Consider the following 18,196-nt stretch of genomic DNA (forward strand, 5'->3'; position numbering starts at 1 on the left):
TTATTCGGCTTTGCATTGAGTAACAGAGTTTTTGGATGTCCCCTGGAGGGATATCGTGAGAAAATCTGTCCATTTGGAACGTCAGATCGTCAAAATCCCGAGCTCGCAGGTGGGATCTGTCCAGAATGTTTCAAAACTTCTAAATTGGGAAGAGATCCGGCGACCTTGCTGGCAAAGGTAAGATTTCTCAAGCACTGACACAAGTGTTTGGGTGGGCCCAGGATGGATTGCCTAGGGAAGCAAATTGGGGCATAGAATATCGTCGACGTACCGCTATACTCGTACTTTAAGGTTACCGTAGATGACAACCAAAGGAAGCCTGCCTTGAAAAGAAATGGCATCCCAGTCCATAACTCCTGGCTGTCAGGCCATATGGTGGGTGACAATTAGGTTGGTATTCCACTGTTGTCTGGGGCGTCTCCAGAGGAATTTGCGCTGGTCGTCGGGACTCAGTTCGAAGCGGGAGTCATCACTGAAAAATTTTCCACTCCGGTCTATGGGATTCCAGGCCGGCGGCGTCTGTGGAGACGCCCCAGACAGTGGTAGGATACTAACGTGACTCTTGCCCTCCATACGGCCTGACAACCAGGATTGGTCTTAAAGGCCATTTCCTTCCATAGCAGGAAAACGTGCTTGTATTTCTGCTTGCCAAATCCTACCTTGGTTAGCAACATCGCCGGATCCCCTCCCAGTTGGAAACGTTTGTAGCATTATGGGATGGGCCCTCCAACCATCTCCGGATTTTGAAAATCTAACGCGTCAGTTGGACATAATTTCCACGATATCCCTCAATAGAACATCCAAAAAGTCTGTTAATCAGTGTCATTTCGTATAATTACTTGCATTAGGCCCGGAGGTAGACCAACGCGTGACTTACCTGATCAGTTTGTGAAGCACTTTCTCTTGAATATATCATCTATTTTTTTCTGAAATTGTTATCAGTTGTTTGGATGTACATGCACCGATTAGCGTTCCATTTGGTTAATTCCTTCGTGGTGGGTCATTTTTTTATTGTTTGATTTATTTATTTTTGTCTTAGGGAGTATTTCGGGTGGAAAATTCTTCTCCCCAACTTCAACTAGCTGTCTAGGTGAGAGCAAAGAGCTCTTAGATCGGATCTCGAAGAGCCCATGGCACGAGGATATGAAAAATTTGAAAAAAAATCTTATCTTCCATTCCTCTGACCAGACAAGGTTTTATTGTGGAGCCGAGTGATATGGAACATGAAACCCACAGAAGTACGGTAGCTGACAGTGACAGCAGTTCCGACCCCACCCTGGGGCAGGAAACTAACACAGGTCACCCCACATGTATCCAGAACGAACAAATACATCGATCTGCGGTTTATTCAGAACTGTAGCGGAAAATGTTCCCAATTTACTGGCGTGGGCTAGCAAAAAACTTTTACAATCATTGAATTACGAATACGAACTTGAGTTTTTAAGCATAACTGTGTATTTTCTTTGTAGCATTGTAAAGAATCTCCAAAGAGGTTTATACACTGAGGTGAGAAAAGTAATGGGACAGCAATATGCACACACACACATGGCGATAGTATCGCGTATACAGGGTGTAAAAGGTCAGTGCTCTGGAAGAGACGTCACTTGTAAGCAGTTGATTTATATCAAAAGGTTTCCGACGTAATTATGGCTGCAATCCGGGAACTAACAGTCTTTGAACCCGGAGTGGCAGTTGGACCTAAACGCAAGCGTCATTCCATTTCGGTAAACGTTAAGGAATTTAATATTTGAGATCCAAAGTGTCAAGTGTGTGCAGAGGACACCAGATTATGGTCAATATCGCTCACCATGGACAACACAGTGGATCAGAGCCTTCATTTAATAGCCTAGAGCAGCAGCGATTGCGTCGAGTTGTCAGTGCTACCATAAAAGCCTCTCTGGGTGAAATAACCGCAGAACTCAGTTATCATAATTCGGCGAAATTAGATCCGGCTACTTGGAGACCTTTGCAGTGATTCATGGCCTTCATATCCCCAAACAACGATGGGATTTTTATGGATGACAGTGCACTGTGTCACCGGGCGGCGACTGTTCGCGATTGGTTTGAATAAGATTCACGCCAATTGGAGAGAATGATTTGGCCACCCGGAAACCCCGAAATGAACCAAATCGAACATTTATGGGACATAATCGAGAGATGATGTCGCACACAAAATCCTCCATCATCAACATTCTCGCCGTGCGGGATTAGCCGAGCGGTCTCAGGCGCTGCAGTCATGGACTGTGCGGCTGATCCCGGCGGAGGTTCGAGTCCTCCCTCGGGGATGGGTGTGTGTGTTTGTCCTTAGGATAATTTAGGTTAAGTAGTGTGTAAGCTTAGGGACTGATGACCTTATCAGTTAAGTCCCATAAGATTTCTCACACACACACACGCACGCACGCACACACACACACACACACACACACACACACACACACACACACACACACAACACTCTCGCAGTTATGGACGGCTAGAGATGTCTAGGGATAGTGTCTTTGATTAGTAATCAAAACGTATTCGGTTCCGGGGTTGAACCTCACCACCACTTAAATTTTGAATAATAATCATCAGTAATTACAGCCGAAGACTTTCGGCATAAAACTTCACCCTCATTCAGACAAAGGCATTGTCAAAGAGGGCGGAACAACGGACAGAGTTGCAGGAAACTATCTTCCCTTTAGGGTGGGGAAACCGCCACTAAAGACGGAACAATCGGCAATGACCCAAGGCATGAGGATGCAAAAGCCAATGTACCCCACGGCATTGAACAAACTTAATGTGACCTATAACTGAAAAACTGGCATGACGATCTCTACATTGGCGAAAGATTCCAGACCGCTCCCAGATTCGGATATCCAGGAGGGCACCGCCAAGTTGGAGGCGACCATGAAAATAATGTAGAGTAACCAAAAAAAGGCTAATGTTTTACGAGCAGGACCGTGGAATCTCAGAAGTTTTAACGTGGTAGGGAATCTAGAAAATCTGAAAAGGGAAATGAAGCTGCTCAATCTAGATATAATGCGGGTGAGTGAAGTGAAATGGAAAGAAGACAAGGATTTCTGGTCAGATGAGCATAGAGGAATATCAACAAAAGCAGAAAATGCTATAATGAGAGTAAGAGTCGTTATGAATAGGATTGGAGGGGAGAGAGTGAATTACTGTGAACAGTTGAGTGATAGGGTTGTTCTCATCAGCATCGACAGAAAACCATCACCGACAAGGATATGTGAGGTACCCATGCCGGCGTCGCAAGCCGAAGATGAAAAGACAGAGACGGTATCTGAAGATATTGAACACGTTATTCAGTAAGAAAAAGGAGACGAAAATCTAATAGTCATGGGAGACAACAATGCAGTTTTAGGGGAAGAACTAGAAGAAACGGTTGCAGGATAATATGGGCTTTATACTAGGAGTTAGAGAAGAGTAACACTAAGTGAGTTTCGCTATAAATTTAGGTAGTAATAACGAATACTCTGTTCAAAAATCCCAAGAGGAGGAAGTATACATGGAAAAAGACCCGGAGATACGGAAATATTTCGGTTAGATTACATTGTGCTCAGGCAGAGATTCCTAAATCATATATCAGAATTGTAACGCTTATCCAGGAGTAAATGGTTCAAATGGCTCTGAGCATTATGGGACTTAACATCTGAAGTCATCAGTCCCCTAGTAGAACTACTTAAACCTAACTAACCTAAGGACATCACACACATCAATGCCCGAGGCGGGATTCGAACCTGCGACCGTAGCGGTCGCGCGGTGCCAGACTGAAGCTCCTAGAACCGCTCGGCCACAACGGCCGGCCATATAGACTTAAATCACCACACAATGGTGTTGAAAAAGCAGACTAAAGTTTAAGAGAATACTCAGGATGAATCAATGCACAAAGAAGTGTGATATGGACGTACTAAGGCGTGAAGAGGTACTCTTGAAATTCTCTGAGGCTCTAGACACTTGAGGCTCTAGACAGTGCGATAAGGAATAGCTCAGTAGGCAGTGCAGTTGAAAAGGAATGGACAATTCTAAAAAGGTCAATCACAGAAGTAGGAAATATGAACATAACTACAAAGAAGGTAACAGTGGAAAACTGTGGAGAGTAGATGTAGTATTTCAACTGATCGATCAAAAAAGTTCCTGTTTCCTGCAACTGGTTGTTAAAACATATTAGTGTGTGATGAAATTACCAACCATTTGGTTTGTGGTGAATTATACATTCTATTAAAAGAATGGCAGAAGCGAGGAAGTTACACCCCACTGCCAAGTAATAGATGACAAATTTCATAAATGTGGTAAAACATTTTCAATATAATTACTCAAGGGAGTGGACCTGTATTAGAGGTAAACTGGTAATTCAAACATGTTCCATATCGTCATTACTCCCTCCTTTACTAATGCAAACACTTTCCTAGGCTTCCTGCTTTCACTGGATGTAGAAATGAGTATAAGGTTGGTTTGTGGGATTGAAGGGACCAGACTACTAGGACCATCGGTCTCTTTGAGTATAAGGATTCTGCCCAGTATAACAGTCTCGCTGATTTTCCCACTCCTCAAGTTCACAGCATATAAACAATATTTTTCACATTAAAGCTACAGTAGTGTGAGAAAGCCAACAGTAGGCGACGTATAGCAGTTACGTGAACCTACTCCTCACCTCATCTGGTGCCTACGGTTAGATGATGACAGTATAGACCCATCACTGGAATTAAAAATAAATCATGTATTGCAATCTGAGCGGATCATTATTGTTAAAAAAGCTAGAAACTTTCGTATGAATACCTCGCTTGGTTCTGTAGTGTTACTGCAGAGCACCAAACCGGAAGAATGAGTTGCGAGTGCATCGTTGTTCATAAGCGGAATGTACAGCACCCTGTCCGTTCGAATTTACTTTGTTAGCCATATAAGTATCTGAAAGTAGAGGAATATAATCCTCCTTGAGATTCAATCGATGGAACTGAACGCTACTGAAAAGCTTTCAAATACAGAATATAACGGGTATAAATGCAGATATTTCTATTGGTGACTGCGTGCGGTGTATTTAACAACATTACATCAGCATATATGTGATTTGCAGACTGACACTTACAGCTATTACAAATCCTATACTTTTGGTTTGGGTAGTACCACCAAGTACATGTGGTAAGAGTAAGCCATTAATGCTTATTTTCCCCTGCTTAGGAACTCATGTGTAGAAGTGTGGATGCGGGGGCAGAAACGGGTAGTCTACACTGATAGGCAGGGTCCACTTAATGTTGTAATTACGACTCTACAAAAAACATTAGGTCGTAAATTTTGTTAAATCTTTGTGGAAAGACTGTTCGACGCAGAGGAAAAACGACCAACATACTGTTGTGTACGCATATGAAAGTGCCACATATAAAAATAACGTAGGATTATACGACCTAGACAAAGTGTTCGACAATGTCAAATGGTACGAGATGTTCGAAATTCTGAGGAAAGTAGGAGCAATTTATGAGGAGAGTTGGGTAATACATGTACAAGAACCAAAAGGGAATAAAATGGGTTAGAAAAATAAGAACAGGGAGTTCAGATTGGAAAGGGCGTAAAACAGTGATGTAGTTGTCCCCCCCCCTACTGTTCAACCCGTACATCGAAGAAGGAATGGGGGAAATAAAAGAAAAATCAGGAGAATTAAAATATAGTGTGAACGGATATCAATGATACGATTCGTTGTTAACATTGCTATGGTCAGTAAAACTGAAGGAGAATTAGATAATCTGCTGAATGAAATGAACAGTCTAACGAGTACAGAATATGGACTGAGACTAAATTCGAAGGTAGACGATATTAATGATAAGTAGCAGAAATGAGAACAGCGAGAAACTTAACATCAGGACTGGTGATCACGATGTAGATGAAGTCAAGGAATTCTACTGCCTCGGAATCAAAATAATCAATAACGGACGGAGCAAGGAGGACATGAAAAGCACATTTGCATTGGAAAAATGGGCATTTTTATCTAAGAGAAGTCTACTAGTATCAAATATAGGCCTTAATTTGTGGAAGAAATTTCTGAGAGTGTACAGTTTGGAGCACAACATTGTATAGTTGTGAAACATGGACTATGAGAAAATCGGAATCTAAGCATTTCAGATACAGTGCTACAGATGAATGTTGAAAATTAGGTAGATTGATAAGATAACCAATTATCAGGTTCTGCGCAGAATAGGAAAGGAGTATGTGGAAAACACAGAGAAGAAGAAGGAACAGGATGGGAGGATATCAGGGATTAACTTTCATGGTACCAGAGGGAGCTGTAGAGAGTAAAACATCAGAGGAAGACAGAGATTGGAACACATGCAGAAAATAATTGAGGACGTAAGTTGTTGCAAATGCTACTCTGCGATGAAGAGGTTGGCACAAGAGAGGAATTCGTGGAGGGCCGCATCAAACCAGTCAGAAGAGTGACGAGTCGAAAAACAAATAAATAAAAATATCTGTAATAAAACCCGTTATAACCTGTAAAGTTCTGATATTTTATTCCGATAGCCTGACAGAATTGTCATGGTCTCTAGTTGTTCTTAATGCAATAAAGTGAAGTTTTGTTGGACGTAATGTGATACAATATTTCTAAAAGATGACGTATGCTATTAAAAGTAAATTAATTAATAACATAACATAACATATTGGTACTTACAGTATTCAGTGTATAGAAGAAGTTAACTAAAACTCAGAAACACTAAATCAGTAACGCATCGTCCCAGGCAAAAGATCTACACTTCGTTCACCGTAATTCCAATATCTATTCTATTAATGTCCACAGCCGTTTCTTCAAAACACCCATACCAAATGAAGTCATAATGATTTGGCAAACACGCCTGTGATGTCTCGGCCCATGCTAAAATCTGATGAAAAATGTACATCGAGACTGGAAGTTTTGAAATTGTTGATTTGTATGAGAGTAGTTGATACTAAAGAGTTCAAATAATATTGGTATACTAGTTCAGTCACCATTGCACCAATTATACAGCAATGATTGAAACCCTAAGCTGCCGACTGGTGTTGTTGATATACCTCGATGGGGACAGTTTAAACTGTATTCCCCGACTGGGACTCGAACCCGGGATCTCCTGCTTACATGGCAGACGCTCTATCGCTCTATCCATATTTTAAAAAAATCTCATATTGTTGGCTTTCGTCCGTTGCGTCTGCTCGGGGCGGACGTCCTAAGACACCTGTTTAAGTACGTCGTTGATCAGTTAACTCACTTTTTTTTTATTATTATTATTACGGAGGGCAGCTAACTCACTGACCGAACACGCTGAGCTACCGTGCCGGCAAATCCATCTGAGCCACCGAGGACACAGATGAATATCGCGACTGCAGGGACTTATCCCCTGCACGCTTTCCGCGAGACCCACATTCCCAACTGTCCATAATCTACATACGTAAAGTACCTAATTGATATTTGCCCATCCACTAATTACTCGCGCCCACTAAGGTGACAATTCCCGTAAGAGTTCGGGCAAACTGTGCCCATTCGCACAGACGAAGGTCAATGGCTGGGTAGCCTTTAACTATATATATGAAGATAGTAACTGTTCTCGAAAGAACAGATACCATTGATGACCGTGCAGCTTCTCTAGAATGCGTCGACGGGGACAGTTGAAAATGTGTGCCCCGACCGGAACTCGAACCCGGGATCTGCTGCTCACATGGTACTGTAATAAAAAAAACTGAGCTAATCGATCAACAACGAACTTAGACGGATGTCTTACGGCGTCCGCCCAGAGCAGATGCAACGAACAAAAGCGAACAAAATAAGATTAAAAAAAAAAAAAATAGATGGATAGAGCGTCTGCCATGTAAGCAGAAGATCCCGGGTTCGAGTCCCCTCGGGGCACATATTTTAAACTGTCCCCATCGACGTATATCAACAACACCTGTCGGCAGCTGAAGGCTCCAATTAATTATCATTTATTCTAGAGAAGCTGCGCGGTCATCAATAGTATCTGTTCTTGCAAGAACAGTTACTATCTTCATATATAACTGTAACTGTTTGTACGCAATCACTCAGTAACCTTAATAAGCAATAGATTATGGACTACATGTTGCCTCTACGCTGCTAGAGGAAAATATCACCTTTATTACCCATTACAGAAGCTGTCAGTACCAACAAATATTGTTGATAAATTATCCAATAACATTAACAGGTGGCAACGCAAATTTTAAATCCAAACTAAGATCATTCTTTCTGGACAACTCCTTCAATTTGATGTTAGAATTTTTATTTAAAAACTGGTGGACGGTAAAAAACAAAACAAAGAAGAAAAGCAACGAGTCGTTCAACACAATTTTCTATAACAGAGTTGTTCAAATGACGTATAGAAGTCTTAAATAATTGATTGGCACATTCTAGTCAGCGTGGACACTCACCAAACGACGTGGTGACCCCGGTGACGAGGGCGGCGATGACCATGGCGATGACGAAGCGGCTGGGTTCCGGGTTGAGGCCGACCATGTAGTAGAAGACGGTCGTGAAGAGGCACGGGATGGCGGCGAAGACGGGCAGCTCGGCCAGCGTCTTGCTGAGGAAGTACACGTCCACGCGGTACATGCCGTTCAGGTGCTCTCGTAAGAACACCGCCAGCTCGTCGGAGAACACCTGCCGCAGGCGTTCAGCGTCGTTGGCCACTTCTTGGGGACTAAATTAAGTAATTCTTAAGGTTCCTCTCCAGTCTCAGTATGAAAGACTGGTCGGCAACAGTGCTATTTCTTCCCGTCTAGTCCCTTCACTTCCCCATACGAGACTGCTCCAACAACGCATCTGGTTTGTCTGGGGTGGTGCAGTCTAGGTCTTTCCGAATCATTCCTCCCATTACATTATCTATCGAACTACTGTGTCGGTAGTGAAATGGAAATGAGCGTTTGGCGTCATTGGTCGGGAGGCCCTTTACGGGGCAGGCCCGGCCACCTTGTTGCTGGTCTTATTACATTTCGACTCCACATTGTGCGACCTGCGCACCGGATGGGGATGAAATGATGATGAAGACAACACCCATCCCTGAGCGGAGAAAATCACCGACCTAGCCGGGAATCGAACCCGGGCGTCTTAGGACGGCAGTCCGTCACGCTGACCATTCAGCAATCGGGGCGGACCGTGTCGGCAGTGATGGCCAATTACTTGCCCTATCATTTTGCGTACTGTCAGTCAAAGACAGCTTTTTTCTTCTATTTTTCTAAGAATTTCGTTATTTGTGAGCTTTTGTGCTCAGGAGGTATTTTCCATACTCGTATAGCAACACACTTCAAATGGTTCCGAACGTTAATTGTCAAATGCAGTAACAGTCCACGTTTCCGAGAAACACAAGGCCAAACTCCAGACATATGTCTTAATAAACTTCTTTCTTATCTCCAAATTTAAGTCGGGTGGTGTAACCATTACTTTTCTTTATAATGTGTTGCCTTTGCTTATGCAGTTCTGCTTAACATGCCTAACATGTGTGGCAACAACTCACATTCTTTTGACCTTTAGCAAGTTTTGGCAACGATCTATTCTCATCGCTAGGCACAACTGAGTTCCTTTCTTCCTAATCTGTCATGATGTTATTTCTTATTGTTACTTATCACTTTTTTAAATAAAACCGATTCCTCGGAGTCATATGCCTTCAATTTTCTGAAGCCGTTTTACTGGACGTTGGGAAATTCAACAACAAAATGCGTTGTCGTCCCTGGTATCCATTCGAGTGAGGGAGCAAGATAGGTGCAATAGTTACTGACCGGAGTTGGCGTGAATGTCACATATTACATTTCCCTTCCATCTGCAATGTATTCTGAAACGACTAACCAATCCCTTTCTTCCAGACATCTGGAAAAAAGGGATCTGAAAAGAAAGGATAAATAACGTTTTTCTCCACGTAAACATTTAATCTGGAGACCCTAATTACATGTTCTTAACCCCTCAACCTCCCTGTACTTTTCTTTAACGCGTGTAGGGTACTACTATCGATAGAGGTACAAGGTAATCAGTCTTATCTACAGTTGTGTTCCTCCAAAACTATTGTTCGGTCGTATCGGTGCAATACATAGATGACATACCTAGCAAATGGTAGGGTTACAGGTAGTATTGGTAACATTAGTAGGGAAAGAAACACAAATGAATGTGTGAGAGAGAAACTGGTAGCCGACCACTTCTCTTTGTTTCTCACATAATTAGAACCGCACATCGTTCAGTGTTAGTCCGTCGTGTGTTATATATCTTTACAAAATTTAAATTGCATTTTATCAGTAATGAAAATTACTTGATGGAGCAAATTCTGCGCATTGACTTTTCTAGCGTTCAGTGTTTTATCCACCCTCAGCAACTATAGTTTTCTGTATCGAGATACTCAACAACCAGTTGTATGATAAATCTGTATTGTTTTTGTAGTTTTATCACAACATCCCTCTGTTTCTCGTTAAAAAGGACCAGCTTTCGACTAAAACGTGAATTGAATACCGACAACTTTAATTTTGTTGTAAAAACTATTTGCTTTAAGTAACAGACAGGAGGATAATTATATAGAACAAAAATATTCTGTAGGTTACACGACCCTTTATACATCCTCACTCAATTTCTAAACGGTTCAGCGCTTCCAGTTTCTGAGCGAATCTAGTAGGACGCTGGCCACATACACAAAGAAAGCGATGGAAATGAGGTAACGCCCGATAGGCATACAACACACCTAACATACCAGTAATGCGGTTGCGATCTTAACTGACCAAAGCTACTAGAAAAACTACAGTAATTTACGATTACTCGCGATAGTCGACGGTAGCCTACGGTAGTTGTACAACTCCGTTCGTACCCCTTACTCGTCTCTGGTCCTTGTAACGGAACTGAAATGATGGTGGGCTGACAGTAATTTGGAGCCCGCGCGTCGGAAACGGGCGCGCTGGTGTGAGACTGCCAGGGAGTGCACCCTGATGCCATCTATTGGCGAAACTGGGAATTAGCGCTAACTGTCAGACAATGCACTAAGCTCTCGGAGTCAAATGTATTCTTTTTCTTGGTAATTATAAGTTATTACTGTATGATTTAATGTTATAAAGCGCTAGTAGTATATTATTATGACTGGTATGAACTCCAGGGTAATAAATATAAATATTCTTAAATATTAAATGATTTCGGTGAAAAGGTGGTAGGGGAACGCCCCCACTCTTGGTGGTACGAGCGTAGCTAGAGGTAGCTGGAGACACAGGGACTGAACAATGAAATGGCCTGGGGAGTGTTGACGTGATCGGACGTGCGTAACTGTGCTCACGCAAAAGTGATTGTGCAACAGCGAAGAGGCGAATATCGTCGCCGTTTGTGGAGTAGAACGCGACGAATGGTTGTCGAAGCCGTCTCTATGCCACTGGGGCTGATTGTAAGAGTTCCTGCACCCAGATTTTATGGCGGACGTGCAGTAGCTTATACGAGTGCTACAGTTCGTAGTTCCAGCCGCCATTAAGGGCATGAGGCGTGAAGAGCTGCGTTAGCCACATGCATCTCACCACCAGCACCGACACGTCTACCCAAGGCAAGACTGCTTGCAATTGTTAAGTCGAACTTTGTATACATGTAAAAGGAGAATACCAGTTTTCTTTTATGCAAGTGCAGAGGACAGAATATAGTAATGAGTAAAATTACGATGCATGTTGTTCATTGTAAAGTGTAGTAACCTCAAACATAGTATAGTGAAATCAGACTGAGGCCACCATCGCCTCTTTCATTTACAATTCTTTTGGTTGTAGAATACTTTAGCGTATAAGAATGTAGAAAAGAGCAATGGTCACACCAGAATGAGTCGCCTATTTATAGCTACTTAAATTTTTCTGAGTAACCTTTCAAGTGAAGTCACTTAACTAATTCTATATCAATTCTCCAAAGAGTAATATCCAAAATCATTAAATAAGTTGAAGGATAGAATTTTGTTAACCTAAGTTGCATAAATTGTCTTGGTAGTAACTACCAAGCCAACTCACAGAAATTGAGAGAGTATTTGCTTTGTAGAATCACCTAGAATGATCAGAAATAGTAATATTCAGAATTAAGTTTAAATTCAACTCAAGCCGTATCACTTTGAAACGAGCCAAAAAATTGATTTACTCTTTTGCTCCTTCAGAGCTGGCGACCGTAGTTATAAGTATTTTCAGGAGGATTCGACGGTAAGTCTGCTGCTCTCGTCGTGCTGATAGGATTATCCACTGCTGCTAGCAGTGGTGATTGGATACATAAGCTCACTACCAGGTTAAGTGGGTCAGGTAGGCAGTGTTACCGTGTGAACTGTAGGGCACTGTAGGCCGTGGATCGAACCCATTCAATCATCACAGCTCTTTGGGAAATAGTCCGGTTAGGAGTGTACTAATCATTAGGTAAATACTGGCGAGTAACGGTCAAAAATGTATACGCAAGTGAATTTAGCAAGTTCCATGTAGCACCTAGTTAATGTGGTGCAATGGCGAGGGTAGGAGTGGAGTAAAAGTGAGCTGAGCTTGTGACAGCTGTGCTGTATTCAAAGATTAACAACGTGAATTCACTACTACCTCTTACCATTAGGACTGAGCTATTTACGGTTAAAATACGTAGCAGTAAGCGCAAAGGCGTGACAGCTACAAGTCCGTATTGGCTTTATACATACGGAATTAGGAAGTGGGTCATTCCGTCAGTGGAAGAGGTTAAAACAACCGAGTCAGTTGAGAACATACCCCATTTACTGATGGAAAGATTCGGCGGTTCGGTCGCATCCTCTGGGACATTCTGAGCTGACTACACAGTAGACACTGGCTCAATGTTTCGTCCAACAGTGTCCAAGCACTACTGGTCGAGTCCCTTCAAAAAGTACATGAGCAGTTTAAAGAGGTTGATAATATATGTTCCATAAAATTTCTGGAGTGCAGTCGCATAAATTTCGCTTCTTCTTCTAGTATTTCGGCAGTATATCGTCCAGTCATCTTCAGATTCAGCCGAGGTGACTGACGCTCCAGCAATTGCTCCGTCCTTGCCCATAGACCGCGCCACTGCGCATGGGGTCACTCATACACAAGGCACTAGATACGTTGATCTGCGGCAAAGAGATACAATACAGTCATAAAATTAGCTCTATGGGTGCATGTTCGATCCACACGGCGCTATCGATCTATCACTGCGAGATGCACCATTGCGATATCTTTTTGAGTTTATTACAGAAAGTGCCGGATTCCATGATTTGTCCAAGCTGAAGCCGCTATCTCTATTAATTAAATTTGTCGCCAGCCGAATTTCAGTTATTTCTTTCACTGCCGAGTTCCAGAAAAATGAAGTCGACGCTAAAATTCTGAACGTTTCGTAGAGTTCCCAGTGCCAAGAAAATGTTCTGCCACCGCCAGTTTATGAGGTTGTAAAAGCCGGGTGTACTTGCGGTGCGGTAGGCATCTCTCATGGACTTTACTTGTCGCCTGTCCGACGTATGAACGGCCGCACTCATAAGGGATCTTGTAAACCCCAGCCTTCCAAAGCACCAAATCATCTTCAACGGAACGCAGGAGTGCTGCTGTATTTGGCGGAGGGCGAAAAATGACTTTGTGTTTTCTGAGGATCCTATTTTTGACGATAGGCTTCCTACGTATGGTAGAAAAGCTATGGATTTAAAATTTCCGTGTCTTCTTCTGCATTCCTTGCGCCCACTGTCGGTTTCATTCGTAGTGCCTTACGTATTTGCTATGGAGAGTATCCGTTGGCTTCAAAAACTCTTCCCAAGTGTAGAAGCTCGTCCACCAGACTGCTCTCGTCAGCAATGACGTGTGCTCTGTGTACCAGAGTTCTGAGAACACTCATCGTCGTGCGAAGGATGATGACAGCTATTTCTACGTAAATACAAATCCTTATGGGTCGGTTTCCGTTATACTGTTTGTCCCAATGTGTCGTCACCTTTGCGAGGTACCGAAACATCCAAAAATGGAAGGCACCCATCTTTTTCGATTTCCAAAATGGTTCGATTGGCTCTGAGTACTATGGGACTTAACATCTGTCATCAGTCCCCTAGAACTTAGAACTACTTAAACCTAACTAACCTAATGACATCACACACATCCATGCCCGAGGCAGGATTCGAACCTGCGACCGTAGCGGTCGAGCGGTGCCAGACTGAAGCACCTAGAACGGTTCGGCAACACCAGCCGGCCTTTCGAATCCATCGTGAATTGAATTTCTTTATGCATGGAATTCAGATGATTTGAAAATTCTTTTAATTTCTCTTCAACAGGGGGGCACGCTACAAAGGTGTCATATGCATTCTGTTAAATTACTGTTGGCTTCAAGCTAGCAGATTCCAGCGTCTGTTCCTCGAAGTCCTCCACAAAAAGTGAGTGTTAAAGTCTGACACTGACTGGTAGTGCAACACTGAGTCAATAATCACTTTATTTTCTCGAAATCAGTGGACAAATCAGTATCGTCCTCAGTCAGTATCATCTGTTGGTGGACATTTTTACGATCTAATCAGTTATATAGCTAACTTCTATAGATTGAAGTTCAATTTGAAAAAGTAATACAGCAATGGCAAACTTCAATGAGAAAGTGCAACTGAAGTTATCTACTAATATGAGCATGACTGGATCTAACTATTCTTGTGAAGTATAATGTTTCTAACAAACTCCACGAACGAAGTAAATGGTGTGAGCTGTTATGCTTTCAAAGCACCGTTCCACCTAAACTGAAGAATGACGAAATTCATACTCGTGAAGCAAAGACACGTTTTCGTTTTTGGCAATATAATCAGGGTTCGTGTGAAGGGTGTTCGGTTTGTTAACCATTCCACATCCAAGGCCGATCAGAGCAAATGAAACTGTTACATGAAATGATGATTAAATAATAATAATAATAATAATTAAATCGAGCGCACAAAGGATAGTGCGCCTGCAGGGACGTATCCGTTGTGTGGTGGGCAAACATCTATTAGGCGCACTACGAATGTAGCGAAATTCATACTCGTGAAGCAAAGACACGTTTTCGTTTTTGGCAATATAATCAGGGTTCGTGTGAAGGGTGTTCGCTTTGTTAACCATTCCACATCCAAGTCCGATCAAAGCAAATGAAACTGTTACATGAAATGATAATTAAATAATAATAATAATAATAATAATTAAATCGAGGGCACAGAGGATAGTGCGCCTGCAGGGACGTATCCGTTGTGTGGTGGACAAACATCTATTAGGCGCACTACGAATGTAGTGGTGTGGAAATGTTGGGAATGTGGGTCTCACGGGGAGCGTGCAAGGTATAAGACCCTGCAAGCGCACTATCATCTGTGCCCGTGGTGGCTCAGATGGATAGAGCGTCTGCCATGTAAGCAGGAGATCCCGGATTCGAGTCCCGGTGGAGGTACACTGTTTCAAAATGTCCCCACTGATGTGTGTCAACGCCTGTTTGCAATTAGGGTGTCGATTTAATTATCATTTCGTTCTAGAGAAGATGCAAAGTCATCAGTGGTAACTGTTCTTTCGGGAACAGATACTACCTTTTCGTATAGTTTAAACTTTTAGAGTTAAGAATCACCAAACGTAGCGGTAAGTAGTTACAAGCAGTAGAGACACATTAATTTTATGTTCTTTTATTAACATTATTTCATACCAAATTGTGTGAACGCGATCATAGGAAATCCATCCACGTTCCGATTATCCAACCCTCAGGTAAGATGCGGTTACTGGCACTCCTCGATCTTTAGCTGTACCCTTTCAGATATATGAAAAGCATATATGAAAAGCAAACAAACTTTTTTAAACAAATTGTGAAAATTCTCTTATTGTGCTTACCGTTATTACAGCAAAGACATTCTGGAACGTCATGTTTGTCATAAATAAGATGATAGCTCCATTCATGTTCATTACTCCCGACTGATCCGTCTTCTGTCCAAAAAATACTGTTCCAATCATAAGAGACAGCATCTGAAAAAAAAGAAAGTGTACATTTCTTAAATTGCGTAATTAAGAGTAAAGATGCAGGTGAGAGAATCATACTGAAACTCAAGTATTATGTCTAACACTTTGTCAGCTAGATCTCCTGCTTATTGTCAGAAGAAGACGATTTCTTTAAGAGTGCATATTTCCTGTAATCAGTGCAGGTACTTAGGCTGCAATTTTGTCATCGCTGGTTTACTGGGAGAAGATTCCCAACTGGATGTTTCTGAGTGTACAGGAAATACATAGGTTAAGTACTGCTCAAAAACGTAACAGTAAGGTGGAGTAAAGGAAGAATACCTCAATGATTCATGTAGTATTCGAAGCAGTAGCAACTGAGACCTGTAATTAGCAAATAATACCTTGTCATAAATGAAGGCGATATAAGTTACATGTTAAAATAACATTCTACATCCGAAAGACGATGTGTATTAAAATTTTGCTCCAGTCGCTTTAGAACAGCGCTAGTAGTTCCACTATGAGGATGCAGACCAGATTTGCTTCAAATACACGCTGTAACGGTCGTTGCCTTTGAGACTGGATGTGGGAGTTGCCAAGTATGCCTTTAAGACGACAAAGACACCATTATCAACACCCTACTAAGTTTGAACGACGTCGTGTAATATGGCTACGACAAGTTGGATGTTGCTTCTGCGCTACTGCAGAAAGGCTTGGCAGGAATGTGGCCACTGTACATGACTTCTAGCAGTGATGGTCACAAGAATATGCGGTTGCAACAGGGCAGAGCCCGAGAAGATCACGACACACTAGCGAGAGGGAAGACCATTGTGTTCGGCGTGTATGACAAGAATATGCGGTTGCAACAGGGCAGAGCCCGAGAAGATCACGACACACTAGCGAGAGCGAAGACCATTGTGTTCGGCGTATGGCTGAGACTCTAACATACTGCATGTACAACAACAACGTGAGCAGCAGTTGGCACCAGAATGACACAATGAATAGGAACAAATTGGTTTTTCAAAGGCAGCTCCGAGCCAGACGCCGTGTAGCGTGCATTCCACTAAACCCAATCTCCCTGCATTTGCGACTGTGTGAGTGCTAGACACGCTGAACTTATACCTGGAATTTTGTCAGGGGGCTCGATGTCGTATGGCAGATGGATCACTCATGTGGTTATCCCACGCTCCCTGACTGCAAAATTGTACGTCTGTCTGGTGATTCCGCCTGTTTTGCTGCCATTCCGTATTTGGGGCGGGGTGGAGGGTTCCAACAGAACAACACTCGAGCACATACCTCTTACTGCTGTTGTAACTCACCGTGCTCCATGTTCTACACAGTGCCAACATATTGCCTTGGCCTCTTCGATAACCACATATGTCTCCAATGGAGCACGTATGGGACATCATCGGACAACTCCAGCATCATCCACAACCAACATTAAGTGTCCCTGTATTAACCGACGAACTGCTGCAGGCATGCAACTCCTTCCCACAAAATGACATCCGGCACCAGTAAAACTTAATGCACTCACGTTTGATGCTTGCATTCAAAACTGTAGCGATTACATCGGTTATTAATGTACTAACGTAACACATTGTGTTCGACGTAAGCTCTGACTCATCACACTGCATGTACAACAACAATGTGAGCAACAGTTGGCACCAGAATGACACATCGAATACGTACAACTTGGTTTTTCAAAGGCAGCTCCGAGCCCGACGTCGTGTAGTCTGCATTGCTTGTCTCGTGCTTACATTAACCGGCGATGTTGCAGTATTAATCACATATGTTACCTACACAAATGTGTTCAGGATAATTTATTACTCTACATTATTGTTTGGTGTTACAATTTTTCCATCAGTATATATATGCATACAAGTATCTTTTTCCTGAATAGCGTAATGAAACTGAAGCAGTCTGACACAGTACTGATGACATTCACCTCGCTCGCAACCGTATATACAGGGTGCCAAAAAAAGGTATGGCCAAACTTTCAGGAAACATTCCTCATACACAAAGAAAGAAAATATGTTTTGTGGACATGTGTCCGGATACGCTTACTTTCCATGTTAGAGCTCATCTTATTACTTATCTTCAAATCACATTAATCATGAAATGGAAACACACAGCAACAGAACGTATCAGCGTGACTTCAAACACTTTGTTATAGGAAACGTTCAAAAGTCCTCTGTTAGCGAGGGTACATGCATCCACCCTCCGTCGCATGGAATCCCTGATGCGCTGATGCAGCCCTGGAGAATGGAGTATTGTATCACAGCCGTCCACAATACGAGCACGAAGAGTCTCTACATTTGGTACC

General features: G+C 42.5%; 1 protein-coding gene across 1 annotated transcript in view; it reads right to left on the bottom strand.

Moving 5' to 3' along the window:
* LOC124789218 (protein white-like) overlaps positions 1-18,196 on the bottom strand; it is a 222,243-nt gene that overhangs the window by 26,025 nt on the left and 178,022 nt on the right. Inside the window, exons 8-9 of the mRNA XM_047256512.1 lie at positions 15,772-15,903; positions 8,398-8,626 (exon numbers count right to left, since the gene is read on the bottom strand). Coding sequence (XP_047112468.1) covers positions 8,398-8,626; positions 15,772-15,903 — 361 coding nt within the window. The remainder of the gene's footprint in view (positions 1-8,397; positions 8,627-15,771; positions 15,904-18,196) is intronic.

Source organism: Schistocerca piceifrons, chromosome 3, assembly GCF_021461385.2.
Source record: "Schistocerca piceifrons isolate TAMUIC-IGC-003096 chromosome 3, iqSchPice1.1, whole genome shotgun sequence".
Classification (NCBI taxonomy): Eukaryota; Metazoa; Arthropoda; class Insecta; order Orthoptera; family Acrididae; genus Schistocerca; species Schistocerca piceifrons.